The sequence below is a fragment of the Rhinolophus hipposideros genome (genome assembly GCF_964194185.1).
Source record: "Rhinolophus hipposideros genome assembly, chromosome: X".
Classification (NCBI taxonomy): Eukaryota; Metazoa; Chordata; class Mammalia; order Chiroptera; family Rhinolophidae; genus Rhinolophus; species Rhinolophus hipposideros.
In genome coordinates, this window is record NC_138046.1 from 122,974,511 (window position 1) to 122,995,096 (window position 20,586).

General features: G+C 43.4%; 1 protein-coding gene across 4 annotated transcripts in view; it reads left to right on the forward strand.

Moving 5' to 3' along the window:
• Nucleotides 1-20,586, forward strand: part of ANOS1 (anosmin 1) — a 518,012-nt gene that overhangs the window by 176,455 nt on the left and 320,971 nt on the right. For all 4 annotated transcript variants that reach the window (XM_081042142.1, XM_081042144.1, XM_081042141.1 and 1 more), the window contains one exon: nucleotides 18,123-18,200. In XM_081042142.1, the coding sequence (XP_080898268.1) occupies nucleotides 18,123-18,200 (78 nt within the window). The remainder of the gene's footprint in view (nucleotides 1-18,122; nucleotides 18,201-20,586) is intronic.

The window sequence follows — 20,586 nt, forward strand, 5'->3', positions numbered from 1 at the left end:
TCTTTTATTGTTTTTTTTTCTCCCACAATATGGATCTTTAATAGACTTCAGACAGTGTTGCAATTATTAGTATTACTCAATGAACTTAGTAGGCTATGCTGTTTCACAAATTGGTTTCCATCTGTTTTCTCTCATCCTCTGCATGTGGTTCTCTGCTGAGGCAATGCATTGCTGTGCTTCGTTCCAGAAGGTCCAGTCCGGTGGAAATTGGACAGCCAGGGTGGAATGGAATCCTTGCCTTCTGTAGGACAGGGGTCCACGACGTTGCCCAGCTCCAGCCTGGTTTACTAGATGTCCTCGGGGGAAGCCCGAACCCAAGCTCTTTGCTTTTAAGGGCTTCATTTTTCTTAAGGAGACTCAGGGCTGTCTGGAATGCGACACACACACACACACACACAGGCCCACACCTGAGCAGCCATGTGTAGTTCTCCATGTAGAAAGAAAATGGAGCTGTTTCTGGAGCAGAAGCTGGATTTCTGCATTTCTGCAGTCAGCTTCCACCCAGAGATGAAGTCTTAATTCGCTGTGCAGGCTGCACACAATAGGGACGTCTTGCACAGCTCCTGGCTTCATTGGTTTCATTTCTGCACCTGTGCCGGCTCTTTGGGCATGCACGTGAGGGTTGTTCATGAGTTTTGGAAGTGCACCCTAGACCCTGGCGCCTGGAATAATTTTATTATCCTCTTACTTCATGACGGATAGACTTGGGGGAGAACTGGGCCATGGGACAGCTGAGAGACCACTTCCACTGGGGATTTTAATGACCTTAGACGTGATGTATGGGGATGAATAAAAAAGTTCCTCCATAAACAATGCCGCGATGAGATGGAGCAAAGGGCCCCGTTAAGCTGGCTGTGTGGAATGCCAAGTGGCTATGTTTGCAGCATTTTGGTTTTCATTATGTTTTCTTAAAGCTGATAACAAAAGGGCAGAATCATAACAAAGAACCCCTCCAGACCATATCAGACCCCACCATCGCATAAGTGACAGGCAAGACAAATGTACGTTGCTGTTATAGCCTTCCTTTGAACCAGCTAAAACAATATGCAGCAATTATTTTGGGCTGGAATGAACTTGTGATTCCAAATGCTGAGTTTATGTCTGAATAATGTTCGGTCTACATCTAAACGTCCCTCCCTGTGTGTTATGGGTATAAACATCTCCCCCGCCCCCTACAGATGCTGTCCTGACCCTTCAGTTCCTCAGAATGGAATGTTTTTTGGAGATAGTCTCTTTACAGAGATCATCAAAGTAAAATGAGGGCATTCAGGAGACGTAATCCAATAGGACTGATGTCCTTATAAAAAGGGGAAATTCAGACAAAGGGGCAGACCTTGTTGAGGGAATACAGCCATCTATGAGCCAAAGAAAATGGCCTGGACAGATCCTTCCATCACAGCCCTCAGAAGGAACCAATTCTAACCTCCTGAACTGTGAGACAACACATTTATGTTGTCTAAGCCTCCCAGTGTGTGGTACTTTGAATGGCTGCCCTAAGAACTAATACATCATGGCAAGTGTTCCCTTCTCCAGCAACAGTGGGCTAGATTGTGGATTATCCATGACTTTTCCTCTCCTGGCCTGTTATGTCTTTATTTTTAAAGGTTGAAGCAGTGGCTCTACACGATGGCAGGTAGAACGCGTGAGTGATGTCTTAGTTACCTATTACTGCATAACACGTCACCCCCACACATGGCAGTTCAAAACAAGACACATTGATTGTCACTTATAATCTCATTGTTATCATTTATTACGCACTTCTCATGTCGCCATGTCCATGCACCCAGGAATCTGGGTGCATCTTAGCTGGGTGCTCGAAGTCTCTCACAGGCTGCAAAAGGCTTGACCGCCAAGTGTCCAGGCTCAACTGGAACAGGACCTGCTTCCACACTCATTCACGTGGCTGATGGCAGGATTCGGTTCCTTTCCCCTGGCTTCTGTTTTTGTTGTTGAAAACCCTCTGTCAGTCTGTTCCTAACTCCAGGTCAATGTTTCTGTTTTTCTCTTTTTTTAAGATTTTCTTTGGTGTTCTTAAATTTTATTGTGACTCGTTTAGGTGTGCATTTTTCTTTATGAATTTTCTTTGGGATTCCTGGAAACTCTTGAATTTGTAGATTAATGTCTTTTACCCATTCTGGGGGAAAAAAAAAGTCTTTTGTCATATTATTTCCTTGGCCCTATTTTCTTTCTTTTCTTGTGGGACTCAGAGAAAGCATTTTATGTCTTCTCCAGCCTCTGTGTTTCTAACTTCTGTTTCATCTTTTACATCACTTTGTTTTGCTGTGTGGCATTCTGGGTAATGTCTGCCCCATCTTTCTGTCACCTAATTGTCTCTTCAGCCATGTCTAATCTGCTGTCACTCTCATTCATTGACTTTTCATTTTCTATTATTTTATTTTCCATTTCTGTTGGTTCTTTTCAAGCCCACTAGATCACTTTTTATGGGAGTCTGTTCCATTTTATTCCTTTAAACATAATCAGCAAGTTTGTTTTAGATACAGTGTCTGATCATTTTTGATATCTGAAGCTTTTGGAAGTCTAGTTTTTCACTCTCTATTTTAATGCTGCCTCATGCTGTCTAATTTCCTGATTTTCTTTTACTTGCGATTTTCTTGTGAAACGTCCTTTTTCCTTGGACAATTATTTTGAGAGTCCTCTAAGGCTTAAGAGGAGGAAGGTGTGTTGCCCAGAGAGGAACTGCATGGGTTGTACTGGATGATACTTGGGTCCACATCCTGCTGCTCAAAATGTGTGTGACCTTTTGTGAGATAAGTACGCAAATTGAGAATGACATTTGGAAAATTTTATAGTACGTGGACATTGCTACGGCATCAGCGTGATGTGTTTGTGTCTCATATTTCCGTATCTTATTTTTGCAATTCATTTTTATTGTATTTTACAAAAGCGTGAGAATTCCCATGAATCGGAAATAAAACAAACTGCCTATCTCTTCACCATAGATAGTTTTAGAGGTTCTGTTTTAAGCTAAATTGATAGCTTCACTTTTTTTTGGACTTCTCCGATAATATAAATTTGGGTTGCAAATCCACATCAGTGCCGATTTTCATTACCACTTTTCAGTATTTATTCCTTTGGCACTTTCTCAGGACCCAGGAAAATGTCGTTGTGTTCTCTTTGTGGTGCAGGTTTGGTGTGAGTCTATTTTGCCTCAAACTTATGCCGAGGGTGTAGCACTTGGGAGAGCCCAGATGTGAGGTAGAAGGGACTTTGATTAGATTTCCCACCTGGAGGAGCCCTGGGTGTTTTCTTCTACCTCCTGTCCCCTATGAGGAACTAAAAATGAAAATTTACATTTAACCAGATGCCCTCAGGGAAAAATGGCCTTCACGATCCACTATTCTTTCGTGATTCTTGGCCTCACTTTGATGTTGGCCTGAAAATTTCACCTTAGCCCTCTGATAGTGAAATGCACATGTGTATGTAGATATGTATTTGTGTCCTTTCAGCAAATGTAGAACGAGGCTCAGCGAGGTTAAAGAACTTGCTTAGTTTCTCAGATCAGGGTGCAGAGTGTGAATGCAGAACGAGGTCTTGCTGGGTCTCTTCTAGTGTCCTTCCTACTGCACTCCGCTTTAGAGGGACTTTCTGGCTTTCCCTCAAAGGGCGACGTCCTGTGAGTGCATATGGCTCACCTGACGTTCACCTCAGCTACAGAAATAGTGTAAAATAATGTTAGCAATAACATGTTGCTAGAAGCCATGTGCAAAAATGGGTCCTTCCATCTACTGGTGACAACAATATGGATACTCTGTCGTCGTTTTGGATATTAATCTGCTGGTAACTGTGAGAATGTCAAACATACATACTCTTTGACCCAGCCATCCCATCCTGGAGCTCTGTCCCCTAGAACTAAAGCTCAGTAGGAAAGAACCAAGGTCCCAGCATATGTAATGAGCATTGTGCAAGCTGACGGGAGACTGGAAGTGAAGTACCTGCCTTTCAGCTGAGGAGTCATGGAGTAAATTAGAATATATTAGCACCACGCATATCATATTATGCAGCCATTCAAAAGAATGAATTTGAATGTGTCAAGTGGTGTATAGAAATTTCTCCCATGTATCGTTGAGGGAGAAAAACAAGAAGCTGAAAGGTATATGTAATATTCCAGTTTTATAAAGCAATGACAGAATCCCCCCCCTCTCTCTGTTTCTGTCTCTCTCTGTCTCTCTGTCTCTCTGTCTCTCTCCCGCCTCCCCCCCATCCCTCTCTCCCTCTCTCCCTCTCCCGAGTATGTGTGTGTTTAACTATGGTGGAAGAGTGGGTCGTAAGGAGGACCGGTGTGGGTAGAAGATACAGAAGACAAGCAAAATAGCACACATGTCCCCCTTCCCCCCCGCCGCACACACACGCGCATGAAAGACCACTAAATGAGCTAAGACATATGAGATAATTACATTTGGGCATGATGTAAATGTATATGTGTACATGTATGAAAAAATTGTAAAATAAAATACATTGACAAGAAAGACATTTTTAAGGTGGGAAAAACAAGCACTGTAGTGATTGGCCTAGAGCTTGGGGAGAAAGATGAAGTGTCTTCCATCTCGTCGCGTCCCGGTGATGGGACTAGACACGGCTGTCTGTGTGAGTCCTCTGGGACTTCGTCCAGTGCCTTTGCCCTTCCAGTGCTCCACCCATACTTCTACACCTGTGCTATCTAGCATGGCACTCATCGCCATGCAGGGCTACTGCGCTCGTGCAAAACGATGAGTCTAGATTGAGGCATGACGAGTGTTAAATACATACACGGATTTCAAAGACCTAGGATGAAAGAAGCATAAACTATCTCATCCATAATCTTTTATGTTGATTGTACGTTGAAAGGATAATACATTGGATATATCAGGTTAAATCACACATATAGTTAAAATTAATTTTGCCTGTTTCTTTTGCCTTTTAAATGTGGTTACTAGAAATTTTTTTAAAACTATTTAACAAAACACCCCACATGAAGTAAATATTCCCTATTCTCCTCCTAATAGTCTAGTAAACACGCATTAAATGTCAACTACTGCCAGGCTAAGGTCATTACTACAACATGAAAATGTTCAGTAATTACCCAGAAGAAATCTGATTGAAAATTTTAAATTACATATGTTGCTCACATTGTATTTCTATTGGAGAACATTGCTTTCAAAAGTACTGATGCTTTTCTCCTGAACTGCTGCCCAAAGTACCTTCCTGTGGTTCACTCATTCATTCATTCATTCATTCATTTATTTGCAGAGTCTTTTTGTGTGTGAATTCATATGATGTTTTGGTGGCTTGTTTTCAATCCCACTATTTGGGAAAGCATCAAAATAATCTTTATTCACTGAAGTAATTGTCTTGAGCAAGCCAGACATTTAAGAAAATGGTTTACTCCAGCAACAAAAAGAAATGCCCTCAGGGCAACTGAGGGGGGGACAGGCATGACCCAGTACTGTGGGGGTGGAGTGGACACTGGAGATGAGCCGTGATCCTCAGGGGCTTTAGCACAGGTGAACCCCATGTTTGTGGATTGCCAGTGCTCCCATTCTCCCCAATCTCCAAGCTGACCCGTGGCTGCCTTTTCACCATGCTCTTTCCTTTCCCTGGACTGTCTTCTCCCATGTGTTCCGCTGGCAAGTTCAGGCTGTCCTGAAGACTTAAGCCAGACATCCCTGTGTGAGTTAGGGTGGGAGAAGTCTCCTAAAGCTGTGCTACTCTATCTCTGCTCTCTGGACCACCAGCAGCAGAATCTGGGAGGTTGGTAGAAAAGGAGAATCTCCAGCTGCACTCCAGGCCTTTTGAATCAGAATGCTCATTTTAATGAGATGCCAAGGGTTCCAGTTGTACACTGAAGTTTGAGCAGCACTGCCCTGGAGCACCACATGCACGCATTCATTATAACACAGGTTGTGTTGTAACTTTTTCTGAACCCTCTATGAGGATGCAATCTGAGGTCAGAGGCTATCTGGTTCATGGGTGCGCCCACAAGGCCTCGGAACTTAGTAGGTATTTAATCAGTGTATCTGAAGAGATAAAAAGACATTGTTTCCAGTGGAGAGGACTTAGCCTTGGTTACAGATTCTGAAGTCAATCGTATACACATAGGAAGTAGATTCTTGCAAATGGCTGGGGTTGACCAGGGTGATTAGGTACAGAAACAAGAGAAGAGGGTTCTGAATCATAAACAGTGTCAACATTTGGGAAGAGCGCTGTAGGGGGATGGGAAGGAAGGAGGTGCTCTCAAAGTAGCAGGAGAAGAGAACTAGGAATATTGGAGGAGGAGCGCTCAAGGAAGAGGCTATGCAATCATATAAAAAGCTTCAGGTCCTGACATTCAATGAGGCTTAAAATTCTGTGTGTGCCATAAATTGGGAGGTCTCAGATGGCTTCACATGGCTTTCATTCAAGTGGTACATGGAAAAGAGTGCTTGAGTTAGAGCATGAGCAGCAGGTGATGTGGAGATATTTGGCAGCGAAGGGCGTGACAATCAGGATCCTAGTTTGAAGGGCAGTGGTGGGTCCAAGCAAGGATTTTTTTGGGAAGAAGAAATCCGCGTCTTCTCTCTCTATTGGATGTTAACCCCCTGAGAACTGTTTCTTGATGGTCTTTATTTTCTCAGGATGCCCCTTTTAGGTAGTCCGTCATCTGTAGGAATCCACTATCTGTGTTTTAAGTTGTAAGGACTGAATACAAGATCCAGGGGGCAGAATACATATGATTATAAGAGAGAAGTCTAAAGACAAGTGAGGAGTTAAGTGACTTGTTCCAAGTTACATCAGGGAGTAGAGCTCTTGTGTCCCGCTGGGTCCAGGACTAGGGTGAGGCAGACAGGACAGCCTTTTAAATGTTGGACACTGAGCCCTCGCTCACCCTTCCTGTGGCCCTGGGATGTCCAACTAATTGAACTATTTTTTTTTTTTTGCGATGACTAGGTTGTACGTATTTGGGGAGAGTTGACATTTTCCAAGTTTTTCAAATATAATTCTCTCCTCTTTAGTATTCTATGTCCTCTGAGTGCCAAATCAAATATTTATTTCATGCTATCTCATTTTTTTTTAATCACAAGAAGATAAATTTTATGACTGAGAGTTTTTCCCAGAAGAGATGACAGAAATAAGCAGCGATTTTCGTATGTCTACATCAGGGAGCAGGGCCACGCTATCTCCCATTAACTAAAGATGAACTCCTTTTGTTAAACGGTGTAATGAGGAATTTAGAGCTTTTGGTCTATTTGGGAGGATGAAGTGTTGCATGGTGTGCAGAGTGGGCTTGGTCCTGAGAGACAAATTTAGAAACCTATTTGTTCAGTTTCATGATAAAGGCTATGTTTACGCCAGGCAGAGAAAGTTGAGTACTCGGACAATCTGTGCAGCGTTGCGGTGGAATGTCTTTGGGCTGTGCTTCGTTTTTCTCTACACGCCAACTGAGCTCCAATGACTGTGAAAACAAAGCAGCAGGTCACATAGTTTTTCAAGGGGAAAGCAATGTACTTTTTCTGGCAAGTGTAGGCATTACCACACTGATTTGATCATGAGAGAAATAAATCTTGGAAACGTGTTTTTAGCAACTTCTAAGAACATATGTCCTCACCTCCATTCCAAAAAAATCAACGACAGAACTCCTATTAAGGAAAGACTACCATAACAATTTTTTTTTCTGCCTCGAAAAATGTTGCCTTAAGGCCAGTGTGGTCAGATGGCTTGAAAGTACTTTAAGATAATAAGATTTCACCTGTCATTTGTTTAAATATTTAAAGATGTTCCTTTATGGCCTAACCATTTTTTTGGTATCATTATGCTATCCTTGATCTATGATATGGTCTGCATACAAAAATGGAAGCTTCTTCCAAATATTGGCAATTAGTAGTTTTTTCATAGACGTGCAAAGAAGGAGATGTGCAGAAATGGAGGTGGGGGAGCAAGGGGTCTCTGGGAGGGTATTTGAAAGAATCATTGGATGGGGAACCATCAATTTGTAGAGAAAACTGTTTGCTACAGTGAGTATTATTAACCTGATGGATCCAGCTTTCTGAGGAGATCAAGTGGATCAACCATAGAGAAACGGAGGTATGCACCGAAGTATAAAGTGGGCGGGGGGAAAAGGAAGCTAGATGGAGAGCTAGTGTCTGGGCTCTGTAAAGAACGAGGGGAGGCCCATAAGCAAACCATGATTCGGCCAAGGATACCTGACAGGTTAACGAGGATTCGTGGTCACTGACTTTCTGCTCCAGCTATTTTTCGCACATGCACCACAAGTCAGAGAATAACCTAGTGATTTCGTGGTTACCCTGTCGCCCTATTCTGAATTGGATGAAAAGATTGATTTACCAAGATGCTTAATAATTGAATGGCATTGATAGTCTGGTAGGTAGTGACGCTGTTGGGTATACGAGGAAGAGAAGACCGTAATTCATAGTACAGGTGAGTCTGAGCAGGAAAGAGACAGGTGGAGAGAGAAATGGGAGAACATCTGCTGTGGGCTGAGACTTGGAGTGTTTGGGAAGAAGCCTGTGGCATCAGCACAGGTTGCAGTGGGGGTAAGGGCAGCACAAGATTCTGAGAAGTCAATGCCTCCATCTTTCTCCATGAGAGGAGGAGGTTGAGGGGTCGGGTGGGACACAGCGTGAGTGATCATGAAGACACTTGGTTGGTAGACAGCACAGCTCAGTCGACTGATCCCTGACCTGCATCTCATAAATGCAACATCCATTTTATACCTTAGTACACTCCAGATTCCTTCCACTGGTCCACCAGGCCCTAGGTGCTCTGGCCCACTGTGATCAGCAGACTTTAAAGATGGCCCTGGTGACCCCTGCCTTCTGCTAGGCCTAGCCTTGTGGTTTCCATCCTTGTGGGTCTGGGTTGGCACTCACACACACAGGTAGAATCTGTACGGCAGAGGTGATGGAATGCCACCTCTGTGGTTGGGTTCCAAAAGACTGCGATTCTGTCTTGCTGGCTTTGAGAAAGCAAGTTGCCCCTCCTCTCTCCTCCATCCAGTCCCGCAGCTCACCTCAGTATCCTGGGTGGGGCAGGAAGAAAGGAGTCTCCTTGACAGCGTCCTGCACATCTGGGGGAACGATTTTAGCAAGATTCTTCTCTGGGCCAACATCTTCTCTTTGTATGTCCTAACCAGGAATTGATACCTCTTTTCCTGTAGGAGGACTCATGGTACATATTTTCAACTTTGTGGGCTGTACGGTCTGTGTCACAGCTATTCAACCCTGCCATTGTAACATGAAGGCGGCCACATCTGCACTATGTGAAGACTGGGTGTGGCTGTGTTCCAATAAAACTTTATTTATGAAACAAGTGATGGACTGGCCTTGGCCTCTGAGCCTTTGCTTGCCAACCCCCGCCTAAATCTGTGGCCTCTTCCCTGGCCTGGTTAACCCAATTCCACCCTGGGAGGAGGGTATGGCAAGAGAGTACCACAGCTGTTTGTTTTTGACTCTCACTTACCAGGGAGATGACTGGGAAAGTGTTACCTGTAGACACCTCACATTCGCATCACGCACTGTGACTTCATTGCTGTCTAATCCTGCGGGCATTATTAATCTGTCAGTGTGCTCACATCGGTGACAATAGTGTGAATCACAGAGAGTGTTTTTCTAGTGTGTTTTCTGGTGGAGGAGCGAGGCAGGCACCGAATGGGATAGGTTTGAAGCTGACTCTTCAGTCTTCCCAGGAATCAAAAATCAGTGTTGAACAGAAGATGAAATAGAGAGAACATGTGGTGTTTGAATGGAGGGAGCCCACTGAGCTGACGTTCAGATCTTGCAGCGTAGCCCTAACTACTTCTTCTGAAAATCATCGATCAAACCCTTTTATGGAAAAGTCCCAGTGCCCTTCGTGTCCCGGGTCTTGTCCTGTAGTGGACATGATCAGTGTTTGCCGATTGACAGAGGGCCAATCCCGTATTCCTCTGTGTGGCTGATTTGAGATGACTGCACATATTCTGTGACCATCCCCTGCCATTTTTCCTTTTCAATTAGACAAGCTGGGACTGTCCCTCAAGCGGAGCTGACGTTCAGCTTGAGCAGCTAGAGCTGTACGGCAGGTCAGCTCTTGGGTCCCAGCCATCTGAAAGTCCTAATGACTCATGGGCACGTGTGCAATTTGCAGCATGGGCTTTCATTATCTTTCCATTATGGTGATGTGTAGGATGACTTCTGGGTAATTTCTCCAAGTAAGGGGACAGTTAATTTTTTAGGGTTGTGGACAGACTGACATGGTGTGGAAACTGGGATGCATGGTGGAGTCTGACTTTGGAGCTGGTGAGCTCTGGGTTTGGATTTGTACCTCTGCCCTCACTCTGTGATGTTGGCCCAACTGCTTAATCCCTCTGAAGATAGTCTTGCATCTAAAAAATGGGGATAATAACTCATAACTTTTGGGATAGGTGTAAGAGTATGAAACAGCGTAAATAAAGCTACTGATACAATGCAGTTGCCCAGAATACTTGTATATAATACCATGGTATTATAAGAACATTTGAGTGGACTGTCATATCCATGTATTGCTGGGTGAACGATGGACATTCTTGATTTAGGTCAACCCAAGTGTTGCAGTAAAGCCATTAAATGGAAAAATTCTGTTGGAAGCAACTTTTCAATTTCAGGTGAAATGTGCAAGAATCAGGTCGGAAAACACAACAACTATACCTGTCCATTATTATTAATTTATTTTTTAAAATTAATATTCAATGCGGTGACAATGGTTAGTAAAATTACATAGGTTTCAAGGGGATGGAAGGAGACCCGACTCTGAGTGGTGAACACACAATGTGATTTATAGATGATGGATTATAGATGCTGGATTACAGAATCATTATTTCTCACTCCCGTTCGGCGGTCGTCAGCAGTTATTTCAGTAGGTCCACCCTCATTCAGGACCATAATCAGCTTTGTCACAGAGGTCCACACTCTGTTCTCAAGTGGGGCTCAGCCTTGAGAGGCAACACTCTGGCTGCACAGCAGGACATAGGAGGAGCCTTCTGGAATGCCCACCCATCCCGGGTAGCCAGTTACCTCTGAGAACCCAACCACAGGTCCTTCTTTCACTGTGTGATGAGAGTTTGTAATGTTTTAAGGGGACTACACAATAGTACTTACAGGGAAAGTGACTTAATTTCCTGGAGTTTTAATTTTGCCATCTGTGCACCAAGGAGGGTTGGTATTTTTGGTCTCTGAGATCTTTCCACAGCTCTTGTATTCTATGATTCCCAAGGCCTGGCCATTGCCAGAATCAGGAGGGTTGGATTGTTTTCCCAAACGCCCATTTTAACCACTCAAACCAAATGTTACTCTTGCTCTCTGAGAAAAGGGAACTGGTTTATTCTTCATTCCCTGTTTTCTAACATCTGTTTTAGTGCTAGAAATTTACAGGTGCTTATTAATAAGAACAAAGTATTAAAAACAGCAAAGTATATAATTCAGCGTGAGCTAGAAGGGAAGATATGGAAATAGGTCCAAGGCCCTGGATGTCATTGATGGAGTTGCATTCATGGAGTCCCTACTTCACTTGGATGAATTAGAGGCCACGCTGTACTGTCCATTCTACCCACACAGACCACCTTGAAACAGCATGGTTCATACAGATGATGTAATACCACGGCCATTAGCCAGCCAATGCTCGACTCAGCTATGACCTCATGTCTGGAAGGGCATTACTTTGGCTTTTATTTCTGCACTTGCAGATTTTTTAAAAAGCCTACCACATGACAACATGTCTCCCCATCAAGTTCATAGCTTCTCTACTCAAAAAACAACAGTAACGACCCAACAAAACAAAGCCTTCTGGTACACACCCCGTGGTCTCAATTCCTGGGTTTTCAGTGGTAAATACCAAGTCACTAGAGGATGATTTCATAAATCATTTCACAATTCATTAAGTAAATTTTCTATTACTGTGTAAAAACACGTCTGCCGATGTGTGTAGGTGGATTAAGGAGTTCACTTCTATCTGTGTACCGGTGCTGTATAATGTTTAATATTGAAGAAAAGAAATCTCTGAAATGTATTCACTCTTTTTGCTGTGGGAAGTAATTGGTCATGGGAGGTTCTCATCAGCCAGCACTTGAATTTCAGACATATAAGCTCTGCAGGAAAGTGGAAAAGCAATTAGAAATATGCTACCGCCTGCTTTTTACGAAAGTCCTGTGGAAGTCATCAGGGGACACACATTTATCTCTTAGAATATCTGACCTATTTACTTGCCTCCCTGCTGTTATTTCAGCTGATAACTGCAATTATTCAGATCATGTGAACTCATCACATCGTGTTCTTTGACTAACGTCATGCTAGAATTAATTTCCTAATCATTTGAGGTGCTTTAAAATACTGTGAGCTGTGCTACATTCATTAAGTACTGTAATTGCACCTAAATCAGTTATTCCCCGCTGCTTGTTTTTCTTCTCCCCTGTTTTCAATAGAAAACAAAGAGTTCTCTCTCCACCTCGCCTCCCCCTCCCCCTCCTTTAAGACCTCTGGTCTGGCAGCTGCAGCGTCCCTGTGGCGCAAGGTCTGGCTCCTGCAGCTGGTGGCTGTGTATTCCCCAAAGCGCTGGACCCTGAACTTCACCCCAGAGCTTTGCTGTCTCCATGGCAACCGCAATAGCACTCAGCAGTGTTGCCGGGTTGCCAGCTGAGGCTTTTGGCATTTCCTTGTGGAATAGGAGCCCGTGGAGATGGATGGGACAGAACGGATCTGTGTGTTCCTGCAAACATTCATTCTACATTCCTGAAAATTGAGGAACATATCAGTGTTGTCAGGAGGATTGGGTTTTGAGACACACTCGCGGAATCGGTTCGTAAATGGGATAGTTCTGTTCCCACAAGAACTTCTTTTTAGTGTCATCCCCCTTGCATATGAGCAAAGTACACCCGTGAAATTTTATCCGTTTCTACCCTGCTGACTCCCTAGTGTTTAAAGATGGGCCCGATAGTGGTGGGAGATAAAGAATTTTCCACCCTGATTGTCGCAAGTGGCCTATGACTACTGAGGCCTCCATATCTGTCCGTGTTTGTGCTTCTTGCTACGTCTCTGACCAAAGTGGTTTGTGCCTCGTAGGGAACTATCTATCCACTCCTCCCTGTGAGTTGTAAGTGAAGAGTCCGGGCGCTGAGGTTTTCACACCCATTTTCCGTAATTTTGTGTGGAGCAGACACAATTTGCGTCATAGCCCCACCATGGCAGCAGGCCTGGCTGTGATCGCGGTGACGTGTCCTGGCTGCGTCCTCTGTGCCTGGCTCTGCCACGGGCCCTGCCTTTTCATCTCCTCCCCCACAGCCCTGTGAACGAGGCAGGACTGACTGTCACTGATGTCCCTTGGTGTGGCTTCCAGCGGTCTGTGACCAGTGTGTGTTGTCAGTGTTCCCTCTCATTGGTCCGCACCTGTAATATAGTTCAATGTCTTCCATATAACACCTGAAAAGAGTTATTATTTCCCTTTCTTACAATCTAAAGAAAACCCCAAATTTACAGAAGAAGACTTCTGGAAAAGTAGCTTTTCACCAATGGCTAAACTATTTAAGTTCACCTTTGAGATTGAGTTAACTGTGGTACTTTAGTTATACATTTTTGAGAGCTATATTGCCGAAAGAACCTATGTAACTCTGACCTCTCTGCCCAACATTTAAAGACAAGGCTGCTTTTATATTTTGACCTGAGTACAACCCACACACTATCTACCAGGGAATATATATACACATACATACACATATACGTACATGCGTGTGTGTGTGTGTGTGTGTGTGTGTGTGTGTGTGTGTGTATGATCTTTTCTCTTGGTTCCTTGTGTGTGGGTACATTTAGAAGCAACGTAAGGGGATTTGCAACAAGACGAGTGGGTAAGACTGTATACTATTGATCAAATGTCCGAGTGGGGAACAGCTATAATAGTGATGGATGGCTAATCCTTGTAGTCAGACTCACGGACTATATTCTATTCTCCACAGAAATTGGGCAGAGATGTTTGCTACAACCTCGTTTGCTGAACTGCAAGCTGATGAGTCAAGTTAGCGAATTATAAAGGGGTCCTTTGATTTAAAGGAAGAATGGCCTCCCTTGTCTCGCTGAGGGCACACACAGTGTGGTTCAGTTTATAAATTTAGATTTTGGTTTGATCGTTTTATTTTAAAAGCACAATCGGGCTTGGAGAGTTCTTGCTAACCACTTTCTCCATGCCTGACAAGTGGGTGAAAATATGTAATAAATGCAATTGCTCCGAGATGGAAAAGAATGTGCACATCATTGGTAATTTTAGAAAATCATCATACTTTAAACGCCTCACGTGCTCTTGTGAAGTGAACACAATTCACAGACAACGTTCAGGCAATTTAAACACAGCAATTTTGGGTGGAACTGTACTTCAGATGGAGTCTATGAAAAGGGTTTAAGATGAGCAGTTACTCGCTCTCAGATTGTGGCGTTAGGGTTTACGTACTAAATATAAAACCACCCTGAAACCTCTAATATTAACTTTAAACCCTTGAGTCCAGTCTTACAATGGACGTTACTCCTTTACAGTGTATGCCCATCCCTTCCCATGTACCATTTTTTCATTGCTAAAGAGGGGGACGTGCAGCCTGGCATGCGACTCTGGGAATTCACCATTCACAAAACTCAAGGGGGAAACTCACTTAGAGATAAAAATATTCAGATATATTTTTATTGCTCATTACTTGAAAACTGTTGCATTCACATGACTGTTAAGATGACAATGAGTGATTCTAGTTAGCCTTTCCTATAAAAGAGAAAGAGACAAGTGAATTTGTGACGATGTTTAGCAGCAAAGAAAGAAATGTGCTTCACCCTCCCCCATTTACCGACTCCCTCAAGCGGGAAGAAATTAGGGATCAGAGGACAAGCTTTGGGAAAATAGACATTGCTGAAATGTGTGTATGTAGACTGTCAGGAAATCCCACGCAGCCCCAAGTGATGTACGGAGAGCGTTTCTTTTGCACAATCCCCAGCACACCTAGAGGAAGGGCATGTACTAGTCAATGTGAGGAAAGTAAATCGTGTTGATGGATAGGAGCAGGTCACAGAGGCGTGAACGTAGCCAGACAGGGAGACACAGTTAATAGAAACTTGAAGCCCTCACTAGCAACATCAGGAAGAACAGTCAGGAACTTTTGGTAAGAAGAGGACTGAGCAAAGCCAGAAGCTGACATGCCAGCTGGGGTCAGTGGGGCACCCGGTCTACTGGAAGAAGGAGAAAGCAGTGGGTAGGGACCGGAGACCCGGAAGGCCAGCTCAGGACTCTGACCTCCATCAATCCATCCCTCAGCATGGCCTGAATAACAAGTCACGTTCAGGTATATACGGTTAAACACTTTGCAAACCCGAGATAATTTCACTTAGTGGATATCTGTTGTAGTTTTTCAAATATGTACTATATTTTTTTGTGATTCAGTAGAAAATTACCTCTCTCTCTCTCTCTTTTTTTTTTACACATTATTGTTATAAGAACATGTAACATGAGATTGACCCTCAATAAATTTTTGAGTGCATAGCTGAATTATATTCCATTGTATGTATGTATCACATTTCTTTTACCCATTCATCTGTTGGTGGACATTTAGGTGGTTTTTATATCTTGTCTATTGTGAATAATGCTGCAGTGCACATGGGACTGTAGGAAGCTCTGTGAAATCCTGAGTTCAGTTGTTTTGGACATGTACCCAGAAGTAGGATTCCTGGATCATGGTAGTCCTATTTTCTGTTTTTTTTTGTTGTTGTTTTGTTTGTTTTTTGTAAATTCCAGACTGTGTTCCATTGCGGCTGCACCAATTTACATTCCCCCCAACGCTGTATGAGGGTTCCCTTTTCTCCACAGCCTCGCCAACACTTGTTATTTCCTACTGTTTGAAGACAGCCATTCTAACAGCTGTAAGTGGATAGTTCCATGTACTGGGTAAGCTGAAAAGGCAGATTGAAAACGCAGCCTGAGGACAGCTTTAGGGTGTGACGCAAAGAAGAATTTCCCAGCCGATGTGGATCAGGCACTTGGCGGAAGCTTCGTTATGAGTACTCTTGAAATTCCATTTCTTTGGAACATTCAAACTTACGGAAAAATGATCATCTGGTGTAAACAGAGCTCTAGCACTTTCAGAATAAAAGGAAAAACCATAACGAGTGGCCTTCTGAGGATAACTCCAGAATTAAAATACCAGTTTCAGGGTAACATACCCATCGTACCACATTCTTGAGGAATGGATTTCCGCATGGACCAATGGGAAGCACTTGTACTTGAAAATGACTTCCAGCTGTAATTCCTGCAAAGCAATGACTCCTCTCTGCTTTTCATCCTATTACCTGTGAAAAACCATCACCATAAGTTGTCAAGCATTTCATGAATTTCACCTGACACAAGTAACTATTGATACAATACCACAGGTCTGTGGGTCCACATGAAAGTAGGTACAAAGATCTTTCTTCTCCCGGTTTCCTGTCTCTTAGGTCAGAAAGGCAGAACCTCTGAAGTACATGGCTTTTTGGTAGCTGTTGCAACCCCCGACACTTGTGTTTGGAAACCAAGACCACAGGACTCTTTTGGCAAGAGGAGAGTTGGATGGGAGCGGGTGGTCACATGACAGCATCCGAAATGCTCCTGGAGGATTGCACGTGCTCACAGTTCCCGTCAGCAAAGAGTGTGGATGCTCTGCTTGAGGAAAGCCAAGAAGATCTCGCATTTCAGGATAGCGCACAAGCGGTAAATGAACATTTGGTACGCATTGTGATTCAAGCCAGGGGCTACGGGTAGCAGTCAGTCGATCTTCATCAAAGAATGGAATTGGAACAATCCTCTAGATGAATATAGAATAAAGATGGGTGTGATCCATGTCGCCCATCTGGGGACAGAAGCCACAAGTGGGTATGTCTCCTTTACCTATGACGAGTAAATAAGGACGAAACAAAGCAAAACCTACATAGAGCATATGGAAAAGCTGTAGATGTAAAAGCAATGTTATTCGGAAAACTCAGGAGAGTGAACTTTTAATTTTAAGCAAATTCAAGACATATAAAGAATCTTAGAAAACTGTTTAGCTGGTGTCCAAAACATGACAGCAGGCCATAAACTAGAAAATGAACTCTTAAGGGGAAAATAAGGTAAGATGAAAGCAAAGAACAATGGGGTGAAACACGATGGGTAAGATAAGAAAGGCATGCAAGGAAATTAGAAATGCAATCACTGGATTAAAATGGGCATTGGAGGCAGTTAAGATTGCTTTGGGGGGGAAAAAAGACAGCGTTAAAAATTTTCTTCAGTTTCAAAAAGCACTCCTAAAAAATGGGTTGACATTTGATGCGCTTAACGAGAGAAAAAAAGTTTATCTGCAAGTCATGAAAAAGTCAGTGGATTCTTAGCCCAGTGTCCTTCCTTCCTTTGTTTAGGTGACATAGGCCTTCATTTATTTTGGGAACTTTCCTACCTGCGGTTGCCAATCAAATAAAACTGTGTCATCCAGTGCAAAATGGACAATGGAGTGTAAGGTCATCAATTTGGATCCTCACCATCTGAACAGAATTGCGCACATGACCACAGCCAGTCTAGTGACATTGCTACCTGGTACTTTAGTCAAGATATTAGGAAAAAGAAATGTCTGTGTGACAATCATTTGTGTCTGGAGTTGTTGACAGCTGTCTGTATTTCTCTGTGGAAAACTTACTTGGGAATCAAGCTAATAATAAAGAAGGTAGAAGAGGGGAGAGTGTGAAATAAGACCGTTTCAATGCCATGGTGTGACCTTGGGTGCCTCTCTCTGCACTTGAGTCTTTCAGTATGTGAGTCAGTATTTCTTTTTCGATTATATTAAGTGAGTTGGGTTTTTGTTGCTTGTAAGTGAAATAAACTCATAGAGTCTCAGTCTTTCCTCTGAAAAACTAGGCATCATAAAATAATGGAGCAGCACCTACAAATTCCTAAGAAGAAAACTATTATAATTTAAGAATTTTGTACCAAACTAAGGTGACTTTCCCAAGTGTAAATTCTGGGAGGAGGCATTCTGAGATATACAGGGGTCCAGAAAAATATAGCACCCATGAATTCTTCCTAAACAAATGTTTGACATCTTAGCCCAGTTTACGAACATTGATTCAAACTGCAGAACTTGATTCGGTTTACAGATCTGGTTGAGCAGCTGCCCTCCATCTGCTTCGAGAAGACTCGAATTACCTGCTGTGCCCACAGCGCCTTCTGAGAAGGTAGGAGATGGTCATCCTTGCTATAACATGAGCCAGTGACACCAAAATTGTTTCAACTAGGGATGGGAGATTTACACAAGTGGAATGTTCTGAGCTTAATTTTACATCTCTGCCCACAATCACCTCTCTAAACTGGGTGATAATGGGTATACCCATGAGATACTGTCAAGAACTTTGAACATGATACATTCAGAATGTCTGCAGTGAAACACACAGAGAAAGCTCTGGGCCGATTTTAACCATATTTTTTCTTTAAGGGTTATATTTGAATTAAGAAAATGAACAAACACATTTTCATAAAGTTATACCTGTTGATTTATGAAGTTGATGCAATGTAAAGTATCCCATATAATCTTCATACATACAAATATCATAGTGAAGATCTACGACACCCAAATGCGAACAGTGGGAATGTTTATGATCTCTATTTTTCTACCTTTCGGTATTTTTCTAATTTCCATAAACTTGTGGTACTGAAGAAAAACAAAAGAAAAGCTAGTCATCTGAAGATGGGAAGTGGCCGCCTAGGTCATGCCTGAAGGTACTCTGTTGAGTAGCAGATGTGGATTTCTGGCCACGTGACCTGTTAGGGGGCGGTCTTGGCTTTGTGTTTCTGTCTTGAAAGGTTGGAGGTAAGAGGGACTGTGTGGCATCCAGCCGTCCCTGGGCCTTTGACACATGGGGGAGTCCTTCTTGCCCCGTCTCTGCTGATAAATGAGAAGCTGCCATGCTTCTTTAATGATTCCGTCATGTCAGCCCTGTCCATGGATGGCACGTAATTAATTACCCATCCGTACGGATGAGTAATGGCGACCTTTTCCCAAACCAGTCCACGTTCAGCGATCATCATGGAAATCCAACATAGGCATCTCCTGCCCTGTTTCTCAATGTAAAAATGCCCTCTATAGCTAAGAACCGTTTGCGTATTTACACACCGTCTCTCTCCCATGCCACCCATTTGAGATCCCCGCCAAATGTCAGAGCCTTACCCTGAAGCCAAGGACGACAGATCAACATAAATTACATAGCATAGCATCAGTCACACCAGAGGTTATGTAGTCGAATCTTACTCGCTTCTTGCAAACTCTGGGCATTACAGAAGTGCAGGGGAAGGACTGTGACCCTGCTGCACGTGACATGTGAATAGAGTGCAAATGCAGTCGCAGGAGAAAGAGCTGCCACTGCCATGTGGACACTCATGGCCCTTGAGAGACTAGATATGCAGCCAGAGAAACGGAGCAAGGAGAGGTCCACGTGTACGCTTTCATTCTGCGAGAACTCAGGTTATGGCCTGCCTACTGGCGGTTCCCGTCCTCGGGCTCAGGTGGGACACGCAACTTTGGTTCTGACGCAGAAGGATGGGCAAGGCAGCCTGTCCCTGTTCCTGGAGCTTCTTCCATTCTCCTTAGTGAACAGTCAGGGTCAGATTTCCCGAGTCAGAATGTTTGAGGAAAATCAGTTTTGTGGCTGTTGGGCATTTCACATGTCATACATTTTTTATGAGTTTGATTATCTTTGCACAATTGCTGACAGCTCATATCCTAAGGATCCAAGAAGGATGAAATCCTTTCTGTCTTCAATGGATTAAAAATACACAAAGCAGAGCCTACGTCATACAGTTCAAAAGCCTTGTAGTAGGAATGCAAAGATACTTGTAAGTCATCAGAAAGATTCCACGAATAAAATATTTTTATTGATCAATAATTGGTTAGTCACACAGAAGCGATCTCTGTCAATAAGGTGGCAAGAAACTGCTAAATTAGGTTTACGAAATGACAATATGGATTGATTTTTCAATCTACCCTTAAGTATCGCTTTTTCCTGTTCCTAAATATAGACATTCTCCAAAGAACTGTGTTTCCTTCCTTCCTCCTTTTCCCTCAGTTTATCCTCTAGTAGACTCGGTCATGCTCAAGGGTTTCAAATATCAGGCGTGACTCCCCAATTTCTCTTTTGACTCCCCAACTTTTGCTTGTAATAAATTTGTTCCACACGTACCTGCCAGTGCTGTAGTGTGCCAACGCATTTCCTAGGTATGCAGGACACAGCTGAGGTCTGTGCCACCTGGGTAGCAGCCAAAACAGACCTTGCTTTTGGGGGACTGAGTTGGGGAGGGAGCGTGAGGGGCTTCTGCGGGGGTGGCCGTGCTCTGTGTCTTGGCCGGTGACTTCCACGCAAATGTTCACTCTGTGAAAACTCATTAAGTGCACTTAGAAACAAAACCTTTTCGTAGCAGTTCAGCACACAGAAAATGCACATACATCCTGGTGAATTATCACGAATGGCACCCAGCCACGCAATCAGCAACGAAAGGACGAAGTAGAAATCACTGACCCCAGACAAGCGTCTCTGACTCCTTTGCAGTCCCTCTGGCCTTCAGAAACTA